Source organism: Triticum aestivum, chromosome 7A (assembly GCF_018294505.1).
Source record: "Triticum aestivum cultivar Chinese Spring chromosome 7A, IWGSC CS RefSeq v2.1, whole genome shotgun sequence".
Classification (NCBI taxonomy): Eukaryota; Viridiplantae; Streptophyta; class Magnoliopsida; order Poales; family Poaceae; genus Triticum; species Triticum aestivum.
Window position 1 is genome coordinate 625,338,968 of NC_057812.1, and position 17,439 is coordinate 625,356,406.

At 49.4% G+C, this 17,439-nt stretch overlaps 1 protein-coding gene and 1 long non-coding RNA gene across 4 annotated transcripts in view; one reads left to right on the forward strand and one right to left on the reverse strand.

Moving 5' to 3' along the window:
- Positions 1 to 339: 339 nt before the first annotated feature.
- LOC123148751 (uncharacterized) overlaps positions 340 to 17,439 on the forward strand; it is a 31,035-nt gene continuing 13,935 nt past the window's right edge. Inside the window, exons 1-3 of one of the 2 annotated variants that reach the window (XM_044568240.1) lie at positions 346 to 561; positions 10,156 to 10,227; positions 11,350 to 11,516. In XM_044568240.1, the coding sequence (XP_044424175.1) occupies positions 543 to 561; positions 10,156 to 10,227; positions 11,350 to 11,516 (258 nt within the window). In that variant the 5' untranslated portion in view covers positions 346 to 542. Of the gene's footprint in view, positions 562 to 10,155; positions 10,228 to 11,349; positions 11,517 to 17,439 lie in introns of both variants that reach the window. The other variant, XM_044568241.1, reaches the window with a different exon arrangement.
- Positions 2,343 to 5,532, reverse strand: LOC123148752 (uncharacterized). Of its 2 annotated transcripts, XR_006474107.1 has the most exons (6): positions 5,306 to 5,524; positions 5,077 to 5,232; positions 3,427 to 3,470; positions 3,136 to 3,183; positions 2,928 to 3,049; positions 2,343 to 2,783 (listed from the first exon to the last, which is right to left on the reverse strand). It is a non-coding gene; the product is annotated as an uncharacterized lncRNA (long non-coding RNA). The 2 variants fall into 2 exon arrangements; XR_006474106.1 differs by having other exon boundaries at positions 5,077 to 5,532.

Consider the following 17,439-nt stretch of genomic DNA (forward strand, 5'->3'; position numbering starts at 1 on the left):
GGCCTGGTACTAGATGAAGCTAGGCTGTGCTGGCAGCACCCTTAGATATTTATTTAGGACAAATAAATTGCTACGTGGAGGTTTTGTATAGTGGCCAGGTTTGTTTGGCTTTTGCACAAGAAAAAGGGGCAGCAGCTCGAAGGGTCAAGGGGCAAGGGTCAAAGGCCATTGCAGCTTGATCTTTTACCCTGGTACTCCACCTAGACCAATGAATGCATGCCACACAATAGGTAGAGTACGTCCAGATGATTGTTTGCTTCAAGATCAGCTCAGCTGAGTCACTCTGGACTCACCATATCTATAAATAGCTACTGGTGCTCGCTTTGCACATCCTCATCACCGAGAGTGAGAGCGTGAAAGAGAGAAGAGAGATTCAAAGAAGTGCATGGCGTGTGAAGGAAAGAAAGAGAGGCGGAGAGACCAACAAAGAATGCTTTCATGTGTAATGAAGGAGTAGATATCGTTTAGCAAGAAATATTGACCCAATACAGAGGAGTAGCGAGCCTGGTCGATCAGTTAGGATAATACTGATATCAAGGTTTATGTCATCGGCGTATCAAGGCAAGTAGCTGCTTTGCTAAACTCCCTGATCTCGCCTTATTTGATTATTTGATTATGTTGCACCTTGAATCTTATTGATCCTCCATTGATCCTTGTTTCAATTGAGAGAGGGACATGTTGTCCTCGTAATCCGTTTATTAATGGAATCAATATATTTTTAAGGAACTCATGAAAAGGCATGAGCGTATTGTTTTGACTGATATCAGTAATACCGTCGTTGATCCATTCATATCATACTCTATCCATTTATATTGGTGTCATGACGACAAACATATTGTACCGGTCACAGTTCATTTGGCTATAGATGTACTTCAGTGCAAATAACATGCAGAATAAAGTTTGGTCGCACGTTTTGCATGGCCAAAGAGATGGCATCCTGAAGTTCTTTTCCATAGCCAAACAATTTAATTTTTTCAGATGGTCTGAATTCTGCTTGGAGTAAAGTTAAGCTTCATAAAGTAACTATTGCTGGCCTTCTAAACTAGAAAAATAAACAGGACAGAAATAGTATAATGAATGACTACTAGCCTACTTTCTTGGAAGCTTTTGATTTTACTGATAGTGGAGTTTCCTTGGCGTTGACGAGAAGTTTCACTCCTTTTCCTCCCAAAGTCATTACTATAACAGTCATTGACACATGACGGCAAAGCAGCTCCTTGCAACTCAGCAGCACGTTTATTTTCACTAGTGGTTGGGACGCGCCCCGGGCGCGTCTCTTGAGGTGGTCCGGGGCGCACTTATCTTGCTTATAATCCTTAATGACACTTATGTACAGTTATCTAAATATAGATGAATATGCTATCTTTGCTTTAGATACAAACACTTGTTCTGAACTAATGCAACTGAATCAGCTATGAAACTATACAAGTAACCTGTAAAATAGAATATGACTTCAAATATTTCAAACCAACTTTCTTATATAGCATAGAAACTTCATTGGGAAACATTTTAACCAATTATATTTAGGGTCAGTAGGCATCCATACATTAATAAACATAACAAAAGAAACATTTATGTAGGTGAGGTCATGTTGACCTTCCATGTAATTCAAGACAAAAGCATATAACGTCAGATGACAAGAATAAGAAACAAATGGAAAGCAAAGACAATCTGCATTGGGTCTCCATCATGAATCTAATTGTCACCCAAAGATTGCTCTTTCTTTATTTTAGATCAGTTTGTAGTACATCCCACTCCCCACAACATACTTTGTTTCCATATTGGCGAAAATGTTGGAGCTTGTGAACAAAAAATAAGCATTCAGTTCATTCAGTGGGAACACAAGTACCTTCTAGTAAGAAAATATGCTACTCAACAACCATATTTCTGTACAAATTGTATTAGAAGTACAACTATAACTAGAAAATATCAGTGATAATGGAATACTACCTATAGTATGCTTACCACGAAAGCAGACAAAAATACTTTTGAGGAAAAATGCCAGTGCTAGAAATGTTAAACTGAAATTCGGAATGGGAGGAGAGATAAACAAACCTTCCATAAATCCCCTCAGAAATTTCAACAGTAAAGAACTCTACTAATCTGTAGTGTCACAATTAACATTTTAGTCAGCTGTCTGAATCAGTACATTACACGATCAATTTCTAATACTACCATACCTTTTTCTGAATGGCTCCTGTGATTTTTGGGAGTGCAATCAATGAGATTAGCTTAACAAGCATCATGGTTCAACTTATGCAACTACCGACATCTGTTTTATTGAAACAAAAGAAACTTAGCTTAACTACATTATCTCACAATTTCATTAGGGACTACAGCAGTAGCAAAAACATCATAGTTTAGGCTTTGCAACTATCAAAATGTGATATCATGCGGAAAAAGGACAATAAATTGTTCGGCTTAGCATCATGTTTCAAGTTACACAACTACCAAAATATCAGGCTAAGCCATTGCCTTATAATGTCAGGAAAAAGGATTACAAGAAAGTTCACTCATTAATGTGATTAAGGTCAGAGAAGTTAATTGTCGTCCGTGTTGGCTTCATCTGGGGCGCTGTTTTGCTCCTGCGGCACTGGCACTTTATCCAGTTTCTCTATGTGGAGTTGTCCAGCTGTACATACGGCAGCCGCACATATGCATACTTTAAACACACTGGACCTGTGGTCATCTATATAGTGAGTTCATCTTGCACCCATGGCATCCCTGCCTAGTTCTACATTGTACTCCAGTCCGCAATGACATTTAATAGGATCAGAAACTCCCTGCAAAGAAAGGTGTTCAGCTTCTTAATACTCTACATGGAATCACTGAAAGTAACGTATATGTATTTCTCCATGAGAATTAAAAAAGGAAGTCAATTAGCTTTAATCATGGAGCAACCAAACTGAAGAGTATCAGCAAAACACCTTCATTTTAATGATTCGTTCGTCAAGAGACTGGAAGTACTCAACTTCTCCAGCTCCATCACCTAGTAGAGCTTTGTATTCTGACCCTCCAAGGACTTCGTATCCATCTCCTGTACTGCCGCCTGCAGGCACCAGAATGAAATAACACACATTGAGAATGACTTGATAAGGAAATGATCTTTACAGTTAAGAAACACATTGAACTTACAGGGAAGCTAGCAGTTGTGTTGCTCTCCTGCTAAAGGGTCCGCTTACACTGCAAAGTAAACATTTTTTTAGTTTGACTAAAACAACAATTGCAACTGCCTGGCAGATCTAGGGCCATAAGAGTCTCCAGAATTAGAATAGTTAGCTGATTTCTAAGAGGAGACGTGATCCTTTTGCTTTGATATCCAGTTGTTTCTTTCCAACGTCAGATTCCTGTTTATTAGTTAGTGAGCGACACATGACAGGTTGGATGTTCCTTTGCTATAGGAGGAGGATGGGAAGTGTGGGATACCTTGTCTATGCTCCCTCCTAAGTTGAGCATTTCACATCTCTTCCCTGCAATAACACAACAGATCAATATTTAGATGAAGCTATTAACTACAGTTTCAAACATGTACATGGCTAAATTATTTTCGACACTGAAAGCATATGCAAACTGAGATAGTCTGCAGCTCCTCAATCAATCAACTTTGTTTTTGAAATAAAATGAGTGCCATATATCTGAAGGGACAAGTACAGGTAAGATAGCAGACCAAAATATCAAGTAGTTAGTTTCCGATGATGCTGGGATAAAATATCAATCAAAGAACAGAAGCACCATCCTTTTAGCTTCAAATACAGCTTTAGAAGAAACTGGTGTGATGATCTCAAATGATTCTGAGGAGACCCGGCCCTCCAACCTTCAAATGAGATCACTGTCAATGGGTGTGAAAGACCAGATAATAAACTAACGATCTCATGTACCTTCCATCATGCATTCTAGAACAGAGTAGTCTCCAAGATGTGACTTCAATAGTTATTTTTTATAACAATGCATTAGTCCAAAGAACAAATAAATTACAGAATTATGATAGACATGCACTGCAAATTATCAATGAATGAAACATTCATCTATAGGAAAAGAACAAGGGACCTTTGTTAGTGTTGAAGAACAACTGGACATTCTCGTTCCACATACCGGCGACCATGGGGCTGCTGCCGCAGAGGCCGAGCTCGTCGGCAAGGATGACATGGTAGAGGCTGGGACATGAAGGAGACGACAAGCAAGCAAGAGCAGATGGAGAGGAAGGGGAAAATGTAGAGGCTGGGACATGAAGGAGATGACAGGCAAGCAAGAGCGGATGGAGAGGAAGGGGAAAATGTAGAGGCTGGGACATGAAGGAGACGACGGGCAGGCAAGAGCGGATGGAGAGGAAGGGGAAAATGTAGAGGCTGGGACATGAAGGAGACGACGGGCAGGCAAGAGCGGATGGAGAGGAAGGGGGAAATGCAGTGAACGTACAAGCATCAATCGCATGAGAGTTCAATAAGCTCGGAACAGTTGAAGCTCAAATCCGCAATGTAACTCGACCACGGTGGTAAGGGGATAGAGGTAAACTAATGCTAGAATTCCTAAATCAGTATCTGTTCCGACAAGTTAGGTTTCTTTCAGCGAATCAACTTGAGTGAGTTCAGGTGTGTGCCACATAAAGAACCTACAGTTCAGGTTAAGGAATAGGAACAATCAGTTACTTCGGTAACTCATGCAGCTATAAGGACGAAAATTGGAAAGCTAAACTGTTGTTACGATTTACCCTAATCACAACGAGTACCTGTATAAATAGTCAATCAATTTAACTTTACTTCAGTTAACTGAAAGTCTGAAACCTCTCTGGTGTGTTTCAGTTAACTGAAAAACAACTCAAGTTCAGGTTTTGTAACATGGCACAGATCCTAGAGATAGATGCTTCCCAAGCCGGAAGGCAAAATCTGATTCTGCATTGCACGCAAGAACCGATCCAATTGATGTCAACGCTAATGCCAATGATTTGCGGCAGCCATCGACCCGATCCAATCAATATGAACAGGCGCGAGCAGCAACCATGATGAATGAATTCAACACAGAACAATGGAGGGAGGGAGGGTGGGAGCGAGGGGAGCGAGGGGGAGGAAGGAAATAGACCTTGGCGCGGGAGGTGCCTAGGGGCACACTGGCGCTGGAGTCGACGGCGGCGACGAGCGCGGCGTCGTTGCAGACTGACTGGCATCCGATGCAGCGCCTCCGACCACTAAATCGTCCCGTCACCACCAGGCCTGGCCATCGCCCCCACTCCCGGTCCTCCGCAAGATGGGCATAATGACATATCAGAAGTGGATGGGAAGAAGGATTGAGAAACTGGTTGGTTACTCACCGGCGTCGCCCCTGGGCTCCAGATCCTTCGAAGAAATCAGCTGGCCACCCATCCTGCTCGCCCCCTTTACTCCCATCCCACTGCAGCCGCAAGTACACCCGGAGGAAGAGGCGGAGGAGAGAAACAAGGAGACGAGCGAAGGTTGCATGTGAACCTGGGAGGTGAGGGTTTGCTTCTTGGGGAAGAGAAAGCAGTGGAGGCGTTATCTGGCCGCTGCCCAATCGACCATCTTCTATTTCTCGATCTGTTTTTTCTCCTCGCCAACCCCTAACACCCGATCGACCTGATGACATGGCACGCGCGAGCGAGTGCCTTTGATGCACATGTTAATGTTTTGGATGGGGGTACCACTTAGCTTTTTGTATATGGAAATTTGTAACTTCATTACTGCGTGAAAGTTGATAAAGCTTACTAGGAATGAAGTCAGCAAATGAAAAACAAGAATAACGTTCATTAGGTGAGCTACACATGATAAGTTGATAACTAAAGCCCCAGAAAAATACACTTGCTAAATAACGCTAAGAACAAGAGTGTAAACATGTGAATCATAAGGAGCCAAGCCTCACAAAGAGAATCGAATGTTCTCGACTGGAGAAACTGATAGAAAATGCATCTGACCAGAATTACAATCTGAACTCGAAAATTTAAAGTTCCAGAGTAGTGTTTTGTTCCTATAGCATACGAGCAACTGTAACAAGCTCGGACTATATCAAACTATTGATCTCCAAAATAAGCAGGAAATTCATCTTATATTATAGTATAAGGTCGTAGAACAGTAGAATAAGAAGCCCAGTTAAAGAAACAAAAGTCCAGCAAGACAGTGGGCAGTGGCACATTACAGAAACTAGTATAACGCCCGTGCGTTGCCACGGGCTCTTCAAAATTTATAATCAGTATCTTTCATTTATCATCCCCTCATATTGGGTGATTATGGGGTGCTCTAGTTAGAAACACAACAATCAAATATTAGGAAATTTCACCGAACGAACAACAACGAATAATACGATATCTATCAAACGAATAAAATGAGATCATATTTTTGGTCCGTCATGCACTTCTGTTGAAAAGTGCCTATCCTTTTTAGAATCAACCCACTGTTTGCTCGCACGCAAAAAAAATACATCTCTAAAGTGGGGAACCGATCGGTGCCAAAAAGAACTCAAACTCCTATCCAATCTCAACTTCGTGCTCTTCCACTTCCATTGATAAAGATGGGACGTCAAGGGTTTCATCATGATGACCTCGAGCAGCCGCCGACATCCCTCCCCACATCTACCCCTACCCCCTGCTGCCGCTTGCACTGTCCTTGCTCCTCGAGGGAGCTAGGGACACAATATTCTCTAGGATGGGCATGACCAGATCCACGAGGAGGCCACATTCTTCCATGGGAACCCAACCAAGCACACCACCCTCCGCAACCATCCAATCCCAGTCTAACAAAGTCAAGACCCGCCATCGATCCACAAATCAGGCTCGCCGCATCCAGGTTCACTGCAAGTCTGCGACGAGTCTGTAGTCGACATCTTCACTTTGGCTATCCCCACGGAAGAATCATCGGATCCTGCTTACTTTTACCATCACTTCGTCTCTTCCCAAGGCAGCGACACCACCCAGCCAATCACCACCACCGCTTGCGGCTTGCCTACATAAAATCATATGAGAAATCCCCATGGCGGTGCTGTAAGATCACCTTGGCGACCTCGACAGTGACCGACTGGTCTAAGATCTAAGCTAGCCGCTCTTTGTAGAAACCAATAGAAGTAGGCATGTGACTCAGATTTGTTCTTTGGTGTGCATGCGTTTCTTGCTGCCCACCAGCTCTTGTCTACAACTCGCCTATATCTGTACCAGCTCTTGGTCTACAACTCGCCTATCTCCATGCTCGAGAATCTGGAGTGTAGTAGTTAAAAAAAGACCAACTTTATACTCATTTGATAATTCAACGTGCATGGGCATGCACCGGATGGAATTCACGCTCTATGTAAAATCTGGAGTGTAATGACCGTGGTTGATGAATGAAAGTCTTATTTCCGCAAAAAAAAAGTTAAAGGTGAATATATTCCTCATGTGTAGAGTACAAACAGAGCATATAGTGGTGACCTAGTTTCTTTTGATTGAGGTGAATACATGCCAGTACTAAAATCTTCTAATTTCTTTTGATTGAATCCAAGTTGTTTCTTTTCTTTCGATTCAGCAAAGCTAGTTCGAATAAATAGGATTGTCTATATCTTAACTCCTTTGCCAATTAAGCTTCAAAATTGCAGTCTGATTCAGAAACAATCGAACGATTGTGTCGTTAACTCCAGGAGATTCTCGTTAGATCTTAGGAACGCTGCAAGCCATCATATCATATAAGAATAAGATCGACAATTGATATGGACAGATCTTACTACAATCATATTACTACTACTCGCACACTGATATGGACAGATCATACAAGATCGAAGATACGTAAGACAAGGTTCTCTAGATTACGAAAAATTGTTTGCTTCGCCTCATGTGAGACGGACCCCGAGCTATTCTTCAATGGCGCACCGCGCGCACATATTTGGCGGCGAAGTAACTCGTTATCCTAAGGACGTCCCCGTCAAGCCCGTCGACAGCGTCACCCTTTTCCATCTCCCCGGCTGGACCTCGCCGAGTTTCCACCGTCGACGGCCTGCCGCCGCCGCATTCTGCTGCACGAAGGAGATCAACGACGGTTTAGACGTGCACGGGTGCAGCAGAGCAGATCGACCGACGGATCGGTTGACAACACGTACCATCGCAGGCCGCGTGGCCGTGGTGGGGGGCGGCGGCGCTCAAGGTGCCCTGCGCCTCGCATTCGCAGGGCGAGACGGCGCTCGTGGCGCTGGTGCCGATCTTCTCCTCCGGACGAACGAGGAGCCAGCCGTCCAAGCAGGGCGAGGGAGCCAACGGCGGCCTGCAGCGCTGCCGGCTCGACTCCTTGCAGTAGGCGATCGCGCTCGCGACGGCCTCCTCCCTCGCCCGGGCGGTGCCGTCCTCGCCGGCGGCGACCCTCCCGTCCGGCTTCGTTGCCCGGCCCTTCCGTCTCCCGTGCCCGTCTGGCCGCTCGTCCGCAGCACCGGCGTGCTGCAGATTTCTGGCGAACCTGCGCAGGCACCGCCTTAGCGCGTGGCCCTTCCGTGCGGCCGTGTCACCGCCCTCCCTCACCGGTGAGCACGCGTTGTTCGACGAGCTGCTTCGGGCGCCGAGCAAGGAGGAGGAGGTGGACGACCTCGATGCCGGGGAGGAGCCCGGGTCGGAGGCCACCTTAGCGTCGACAGGGCCGAATGCCGGCGACGAGGAGCTGCCCTGCTCAACGCTCGAAGCGCCGTCCGTGGTCGCTGCCGTCGCCACGGCCGGCACCATCGCCGCCCACATGGCGCACGGGAACATCCACGCCATGACGACCTGGAAGAAATGCATGGTGATCAGGAGCACTGGGGTTTGCTTACAGGCCCTTGTGCACGTAGTACGTCCTTGTATATATATACACGTCGCGATTGCGATCGCGTTCGCATCCGACTCCAGCGGTGGTTGCAGGGGGGGCACGGCGGCGTCTGCGGGCGCGTGATTTCCGAAATCCGAGATGCCACAGCAAGATTGCCAAAATCCTGTGGCTAATCTATGGAATACTCCGGCGGTTCCTTCCATATACGAAGGGAGTACTAATTACTGCACGGTTTAATTACTCGATCGCTGATTTATCGGATGAGCTAGTAATGCGGACGGATCGCTGATTTATTACCATATTCGATATTTCCCGAGTTATGGCCTTACCATACGGCCTGGATTGATAGCCTTTGGGGTAATTTAAATTTATTACCATATAATTACCATATTCAAAATTTCCTGAGTTATGACCTTACCATACCTGGATTGATTTATTACTATACGTGGATTAATTATGATTTATTACTATATGATTTATTACTATACGTGGATAGCCTTACCATACCTGGTGGTAATTTAAATTTATTACCATATTCGATATTTCCCGAGTTATGACCTTACCATACCTGGATTGATAGTCTTTGGGGTAATTTAAATTTATTACCATATAATTACCATATTCAAAATTTCCTGAGTTATGACCTTACCATACCTGGATTGATTTATTACTATACGTGGATTAATTATGATTGATTACCATAAATACGTTGGGTATTGCCGGTCAGACGAGAAAAGAGAAAAACCGGTGGGAGGGGCTGGTGGGAGGTGGGACGAAGAAAAACCGATTGAAAATAAACCGGTTGAAAATAAACTGGTTGAAAGTGGGTGGGACTATTCAACCAATTCGTCCATTAGGAGTAGAGATACTTCCCCAGGACAACAGAACTGCTGGTCGCTCACTTGACTATACATTAACGATGAAGAACTGAAGACAAACTGATATGCCACACTATTTCAGTTGAATTATTTGAAATGATCTGACACCCGATTTTAAAAAACATGTCACCCCATGTGCAATAATTATCACCGTGATGAAATAAGCATATAAAGATTGCGAGATTCATCAGATACAAGTTAATTAATCCAAAACAAGATCATAGATGTGGAATGATATGGTATGGAAGGAGAGACTCGTACGTGCCCAGCTTTGGCTTCATTGAAGAACGCTTTTAAGTATGAGATTTAGCTTGTTGTGACATCTTCCTGTTGGAATAAAATTTGTCACTATAAATGTTGAATTGGCCATCCAATGTAATTGCTTGGTTGTAATAGCTAAAATTTTCCACTGTCGCAGTCTTCATTGACTGAATAACAATCATCGCATGAGCATAAGAGCGGAGGTGATCCCCATTCTTCTCATCTAAAATCTCAAAATGCATCTGATCGCCTTTCAGGTCCAAACTGGGATCCCAAACTATGTTGTCCAACCAAGATCGTACCAACAGTTCCTTGTTCAGAAGAGAGAGGTTGCTTAAACACTTCGCTGTATTGATTTCAATTGTGCCATTTATGTTATTTGGTTCCGCATGGTCTAAGTCATTATTCTCCCGAGGACTGAGGAGTCTCCTTTCTCAATGGAGGCAACTATTCTCAAGGGAATGGTAACTAGCTGAAGCAGGCATTTTTGTACAGCCAGAAAGGCTCTGTTATATTACTCCCTTCATTCCACAATGTAGTGCTTCATCTATCTCCGTGCTTCAACTTTGACCGTAAATTTAACTACCAAGATCGATTGCGGCGGGAGCAAAAATTATATCAGTGGATTCATATTCGAAAGAAGTTTTCAATTATATAATTTTTTCTCTCGCCGCAGTTGATCTCGTTGGTTAAATTTATGATCAAAGTTGGATCTCGGAAAACGTGGGCGCACTATATTTTGAAATGGAGGGGGTACTTATTACTGGAGAACCATGATTTTTACTCTGGTAGATCACAACGCCTAGATAAACATAATCCGACCTATGAGAAAGAGAAACTCAAAACACACACACACACAATGTATGGCATGGCCGTGGCGGCCGGCGGCGCGGCGGCGTAGGCATCTGGCGTCTTGCGTTCGTTCCTTGCCCCTCTGGCCTCTGCGCTCCGTCCCGGCGGCAGCATCCAAGGCCGCAGCGGGCGGGCGGCGCCGCCTTTCTCCGTTCTCCGGCGCTCCATAGATCCGCGGCCGGGCCGCCGCTGAGGGAGGAGACACGCGTGCGCCATCGGTCGGCGCCAGAAGCTGCAGATCCGCGGCCGGGCCGCCGTTGAGGGAGGAGACACGCGTGCGCCATCGGTCGGCGACAGGAGCTGCAGATCCGCGGCTGGGCCGCCGGAATCGGGGGAGATCCCGCCGACCGATTGCTTGCCGGAGATTGCTTGCCGGAGATTGCTTGCCAGAGCTCGTCCACAACAGAGACCGCTGAGCGGGACGGGGGCGACCACCGAGACGCGCCGCCCCACGGCGGCGGAACGGGCAGGCGTAGGCGGCCGCTTCTGGGCTTTATTGGACTCAGACGACGAGGATGCCGACGGGGACGGCGAGGATCCAGGAGGTTCACCGGCGTCGCCTACTCCATCGGATTTGATTTTCGATTTATTTCACGCAGGTTACTCCGAGGATGATGTAGCCACAACTGTAGACTCGGTTCTGCCGGTGGAGGATCCGGCACGGATCGGGCTACAGCCGGACGAGAGGAACGAGATGGCACGCCGTGTAGTTCACCGGAGAACGGCGGCAACGGCGGTCCGGCCATGGAAGGGCCCCATCCCTAAGGTACGCCTTCCAAACCTCACGCTTTTCGATTTAATTCATCCGAATTCGTGGACGATGGTCGAGAAGAGTAGGGCATCTCGCCGGTCGAGAGCTGGATCACTGCCGGCGGCGGCGGCTGCGGGAAAGTCGCGGACGCCGAGCGGGATCCGGGAGGCTCGCAGCGAGCGCTTGAACGAACTACTGGGCCGGTTTGGGCCTGTTTCACCAAAGCTGACGCCTTGCTAGGTGGGCCAGATATGGTTGGGTATGAGGCCCAGTCCATACAGGGAGCCACATGCATTGATGCTAGCGCTGCATGCACGGACGTGATCGACTCGTCGTACGCGTGTGGTTCTACGTCTGCGCCTAGGGTTCGTCGGCGCGGGACGCCTTTCCTACTACCGTGCGGTTCTGGCCGCGCTCACCGGATTCCCCCGCTGCGCGTGATGACTGGTCGAGGCTCGGGTGTAACGCCGGCAGCGAAGCCCCATGCGGTTGCGGGCAGGGCTGGGGCAGTCGGGCCGCAGCCGCCGCCTGGGAGTGCCGGCCGAGGGGCCCCTGGTGCAGGGCGTGGCGCAGCCGGTGCTGGGACTGTTGTTCCAGGCGCCGGGCGTGGCGTTCTCACCCCTACGGGACGGACTGGCGCCAACCACGGGATGCGGCCGCCTGTGCCTGCGACGGCCGGGCCGCCGGTGGTACCTACTGGAAGTGGAGGACCGGCCGGTCTTCTACCCGCGGGACCAACGCCTGCCAGGCCGCCAGGCTCTCACGCGGGCAGAGGGGGCTTCACAGGGCTGCGGCCTCCGGGGCCACAGCAGCCGGGGGCTTCTACCATGGGTCGTGGCGGCGGGTCTGGCCCTCGACCGGTGGTGCCGGTCCCGGGTGGTGCTCCGCCCCGGGCTACTCCGCCGCCGCACTATGCCGCGAGGCCGGCTCAGTATCGGTCGGGGCCTCCGCAGCATACGAAAGAATCGACAGTTCGAGAGTCCTTTGAGTCGCCCCGTGGTCAGTTGGGTGATGATGGTGTGGATGCATATGGAGACGGACATCACCGTGGTTCCTCGTCGACCGGTGGAGGCCGAGGCTATACATGGCAGAGTGACGGGTCTGTAGAGAGACCATTCCTTGGACCTCCTGGTGGCTTTGTTGAGGGGGCATCCGGTCCGGACCACCGCCAGAGAGGCGGATACCGTGGACATCGGGGTGGTCGGGGTGGTGGCCGTGGGAGGTTTCGTCGACAGCCTCCGCCTCCGGCTGCTGTTGACCAGGTGGCTACTGCGGTTGAGACAGATTCTGGTCAGTCTATGGATCTTCCTCCTCAGGCGATGGAGGTGGTAACGGCCCTGGCAAATGTTAATGCTTCGGTGCCTGGGGCTGTAAGTGAAGTGTCAGACAGGTCTGATTCCGAGAGGGCGGCCAAGTGGGCGCGCAAGAAGGAAAGGATGCTGTGTTACCGGTGTGGTGAGAAGGGCCACTTTATTGCAGAGTGTGTTGCAGAGCTGTGTGACTCGTGTGGCAAGCTCGCACATGATTCGAGAGAGTGCCCGTTAGTGCGTGACCAGGCTCCAGCTCTGAATATGTATGGGCTATACTGTGCAGAGTTATTATTTTTTGAGTCCTCGGCTGCGAGGGAGATCCCCGAGGACACACAGTGCCTGACCACTGGGATTGTAAAAGCGACTCAGGGAGACGTGACTGAGGTTCAGATTATCCGGAGGCTTCAGGAGTTGGCACCGGGGGATTTTCAGTGGGAGCTGATCCGCCTCGAAGCTAATTTATTTAAGGTGGATTTCCCCTCTGTGGAGAATCTACAGAGACTACTGAGTTTCGGCTTGTGTAGAGTTCCTGGTACTAAGTGTATTTTGGAGTTTCACAAGTGGACGAAGGTGGAGCCTAAAGGAAAGCCGCTTACGCAGATCTGGTTGCGCTTTTCTGGAGCCCCATCTAAGCCTCTGCAGGACGTTCGAGTTGTAGCCAGTAGGGTATCATGGTTGGAAAGACGGAGAGAGTGGATATGGATTTCACTCGGGCTCATGGAGTGGCTCGGATGTTGGTGAGTGTCCTCAATGTTGATTTTGTGCCTGATGTGGTCCACTGGACATATAGGGGAGAGGTATTCCCGCTCGATATAGAGTTTGAGGATGTTGAGATGTTTGCTGATGAGGTTGCTGGGGATGATGTTGATATGCACGAGAGTGAGGGTGGTGCAGGAGCCAGGGGGCGCCAGACGAGTCTGCTCGAGAGGGGTCGACAGGGTCTCGCCCAGATGCTCAGTTGCTTGGGGAGGGGACCAGAGTTGAGCCGACACCGTCACCTTCGGTGCCTACGACGACACTGCGTTTTGGGTCCTTTGCACCTGCCTCTGCGCCTCCCAAGATGTGGAGCGATAGGGTAGACTCTGATGATGTGTATGAGCACACGCTTCCCTCCTTGGACTTTGAGGGGACTACAGTTCGGGTTGTACAGCCGGAGGTCGATCTTATTTCCCGAGCCTCACCGATGGATGTGTCTCCGGCATTGTCATCTTCGACCGAGGTGAGCCTTGGGGGACTGGGGTCAGGGCAAGTGGCCTTGCTCTCGTCTCTACCTATACCGACGCCGATGACGCCGGCTACGTCGGGGCCCGCCAGCGCTAGGAGTGGGAGCCCGAGGCAGGTGGCTTCGGCTCCTCCTCCTCAAGTCCTGGCTGAGGCACCCGCAGATCCCGTGACGCTGGGGGAGGTAGGGCTGGGGCAGGCGGCCCTAGATATCCCTTCCTCGTCTGCGGTCAGGAGGACCGCTTTCTCGGCGCCTTCGACGATACGCTCTGTGCCGGTGGGCGGGGCAGGAGGAGGGACTGGGCAGGTGGCCCCAGTTGTCCCGCCCCTTGTCCTACCCGCCGGGCACTTGTCCGAGGGCATTGGGAGCCCGCAGCTTCCTCCTTCTCGAGAGGAGGTTGTTACCTTCGGCGGTATCCCAGACCCGGTCTCGACGGGGAGACGGATGAGTGCTCGCGTTCTGGATCTTCCGGAGGTGGACGATATGCAGCAGCGGTGCGCTATGAGGGCGGCCAAGCTTCACGATGCTGCGATCACTACTGGTATGTCCGTTAATATATCTAATTCTTTATTGCATTTTGCTCCGGAGGACATTATTCATAATGCAAACCAATTAGGAGTTTCACTAGGCGATACTGATATTGAAATCTCCGAATCGGTGAATGATATGTTAGATCTAGAGGCGGAGCGGGCCTTAGAGACTATTCGTAATCTTGCTGCGGTCAAACCCATGAATGATGATGAAAATTGATGCGTTAGGGGTTACAGTGCTAAATAATCTTTGTGCAGATCTAGCACCTTCTAATCAGGAGTCTGAGGGCGATGATGCGCCCTTAGATGATGCAGATGTCGGCTCTGTTCAATCCGGTTATGAGGACCGGGTGACGGAGCCCACTAAGCCAAAGTGTAAGTGGAAGCGAAAGATTTATCCCGATTCTGCAATTCGTAGGAGTGCTAGGATTCGGACTGCTAAAAAATTCCATGATGAACTATGAAAGGAATCTTTTGGAATAGCAGAGGTCTGAAGGACTTGGCTAAAAGAAGGTTTCTTGCTGAAGCTTCTCTGGAACATCGGTTAGATTTCATTGCTCTATCGGAAACCGGTCGAGATAATTTTACGCCTCAGTTTCTTTCCTCTCTTGTGGGTGGTCTTGAGTTCGATTGGCATTGCCTCCCGCCACGAGGTAGATCGGGGGGCATCTTACTGGGTGTGAGGTGTCATTCCATGGAAGTCCGGAGTGTAGTAATGGGTGACTTCGCGGTAAAATTTCGAGTTAGGTCTAAAGTTGATGGGTTCAACTGGGCTTTGGTAGCGGTCTATGGTGCTGCCCAACCCGAGCTTAAACCGGAGTTTCTGGCGGATCTGGTTCGGATATGTGGGTCCGAACAGCTTCGATTTTGGTCGGGGGTGATTTCAACATCATTCGAAGGAGAGAGGAGAAAAACAATGATAACTTCGACGACAGGTGGTCGTTTATGTTCAATACTATCATTGAAAGCTTAGATCTAAGGGAGATAGAGCTCACTGGTAGGCAGTTTACCTGGGCTAATGCTATGCCAAACCCGACATATGAGAAGCTGGATCGGGTTCTCGCCAGCGTGGAGTGGGAACAGAAGTTCCCTCTTGTTACGGTGCAAGCTCTCACGCGGGGCATCTCCGATCACACACCTTTGTTCGTGGACTCAGGGGAGCCGAACCATATAGGAAACAAAAACACCTTCTCTTTTGAGATGGCCTAGTTTGAACGCGAGGGATTCTTAGACATCATAGCCAGGGAGTGGGCTAAGGGTGTTGGAGGAAGGACGGCGATGAAGCGCTGGCAGAATAAAATTAGGCATTTGAGAAGTTTCTTACGGGGTTGGGCCAAGCATCTAAGTGGGGTGTATAAGATTGAGAAGGATAGGCTCCTCTCTCTTGTACAGGCTTTGGACGTAAAAGCTGAATCCGCGTTGTTGTTGCCCACCGAGCTCCAAGTTAAAAATGAGGCGGAGAAGAGGCTGAAAGAACTTCTCCGCGAAGAAGAATTGAAGTGGGCTTTGATAGGGTTATGTACCTAGGGTAGGGTCATGGACCTGTTCCAAGTAACTTACCCTAGGACATCCCTAGAAGAGGTTGCCTTCCAGTCGACCAACGAGGATTCACTCGACTGGCCTGAAGGACTCGACCACGAAGACTCACTCGACCACCAGGAGGCCAAGAGGCACTCTGCACCGCAACGGCCTGTAATTAAGTAGACTTTATGATAGTAAAGGCATTTTATGTGGGGCGTTATCAGTAACGCCCCAGACTTAACTCACCTTAAACCCTCTCCTACGTGGGCTGGCTGGGGGCCTGGCGCACTCTATATAAGCCACCCCCCTCCACAGGCAGAGGGGTTCGGCACCTTGTAATCCATACGTTCATAATCCACTCGACCGCCTCCGGGCTCCGAGACGTAGGGCTGTTACTTCTTCCGAGAAGGGCCTGAACTCGTACATCCTTTGTGCTTACAACCTCTCCATAGCTAGAACCTTGTCTCTTCATACCTACCCCCCACTCTACTGTCAGGCTTAGAACCACGACAGTTGGCGCCCACCTTGGGGCAGGTGTTTTAGCGATTTTTCGGAGAAGTTGCGATTCTTCCGAGTATTTTCATCATGGTGTCTGCTGGAGTTTTGATCGAGGGCCAAGAGATCCGTCTCGGCGCTCTCACCTTCATCACCGACGACTCCGCATGGCTCCAGGAGGCTCCACTCGACGTGGATGCGCTCCCCGTCCGCGGTGCGACGCATTTTCGCGCATGTGTCCGCGGCGTTCTGCTGCGGCAGCCATCGACCCAGTATCGGTCGGCTCCTCCGTCTTCCACCCTCCCGGTCTCCCGCCAGCGCAAGCGCTCAGGCCGGTCGAGGCTTCAGCGATGGGTGAGTCACGCGGTGGCTCGCCAGTCGACCACTACACAAGTTGCGGCAATCGAGCCCAACGAATCTCTCTACGGCTTGTTCGATCAGTCGACTGGCTCCGGAGAGACTGCATCCGAGTGCGGAAGCAGTGATCCAGCGGCGGAAATCTTGATGGTCGACGGGCCCCACAGCCCTCCTGGCTTCGCCCGCGGTGGTGGAGCAGGCGATGGCGGCGACCCTGCTCGAGGCTACGAAGAGTACCAGCCCGAGCCACTCGACTCTCTGCAAAGAGAAGAGCTTCGCCGCAGGAACGAGGATCCCCTGCGTATTCCCATCGCAGGAGAAACTCCCGAGGCTCGTGCCTTGGAGGAGGCGCGTCTGGCCAATTTGGCCGAGCGCACTCGACTGGAGAACCTTCAGCGAGCACTCGACGAGCGCGCGCGGCAACGAGTTCCCGACACCAGTCGACGTCAACTCTTCCCGCCGACTCAGGTATATCGAACCCCAATTCAGAATTTAGCAGCTGC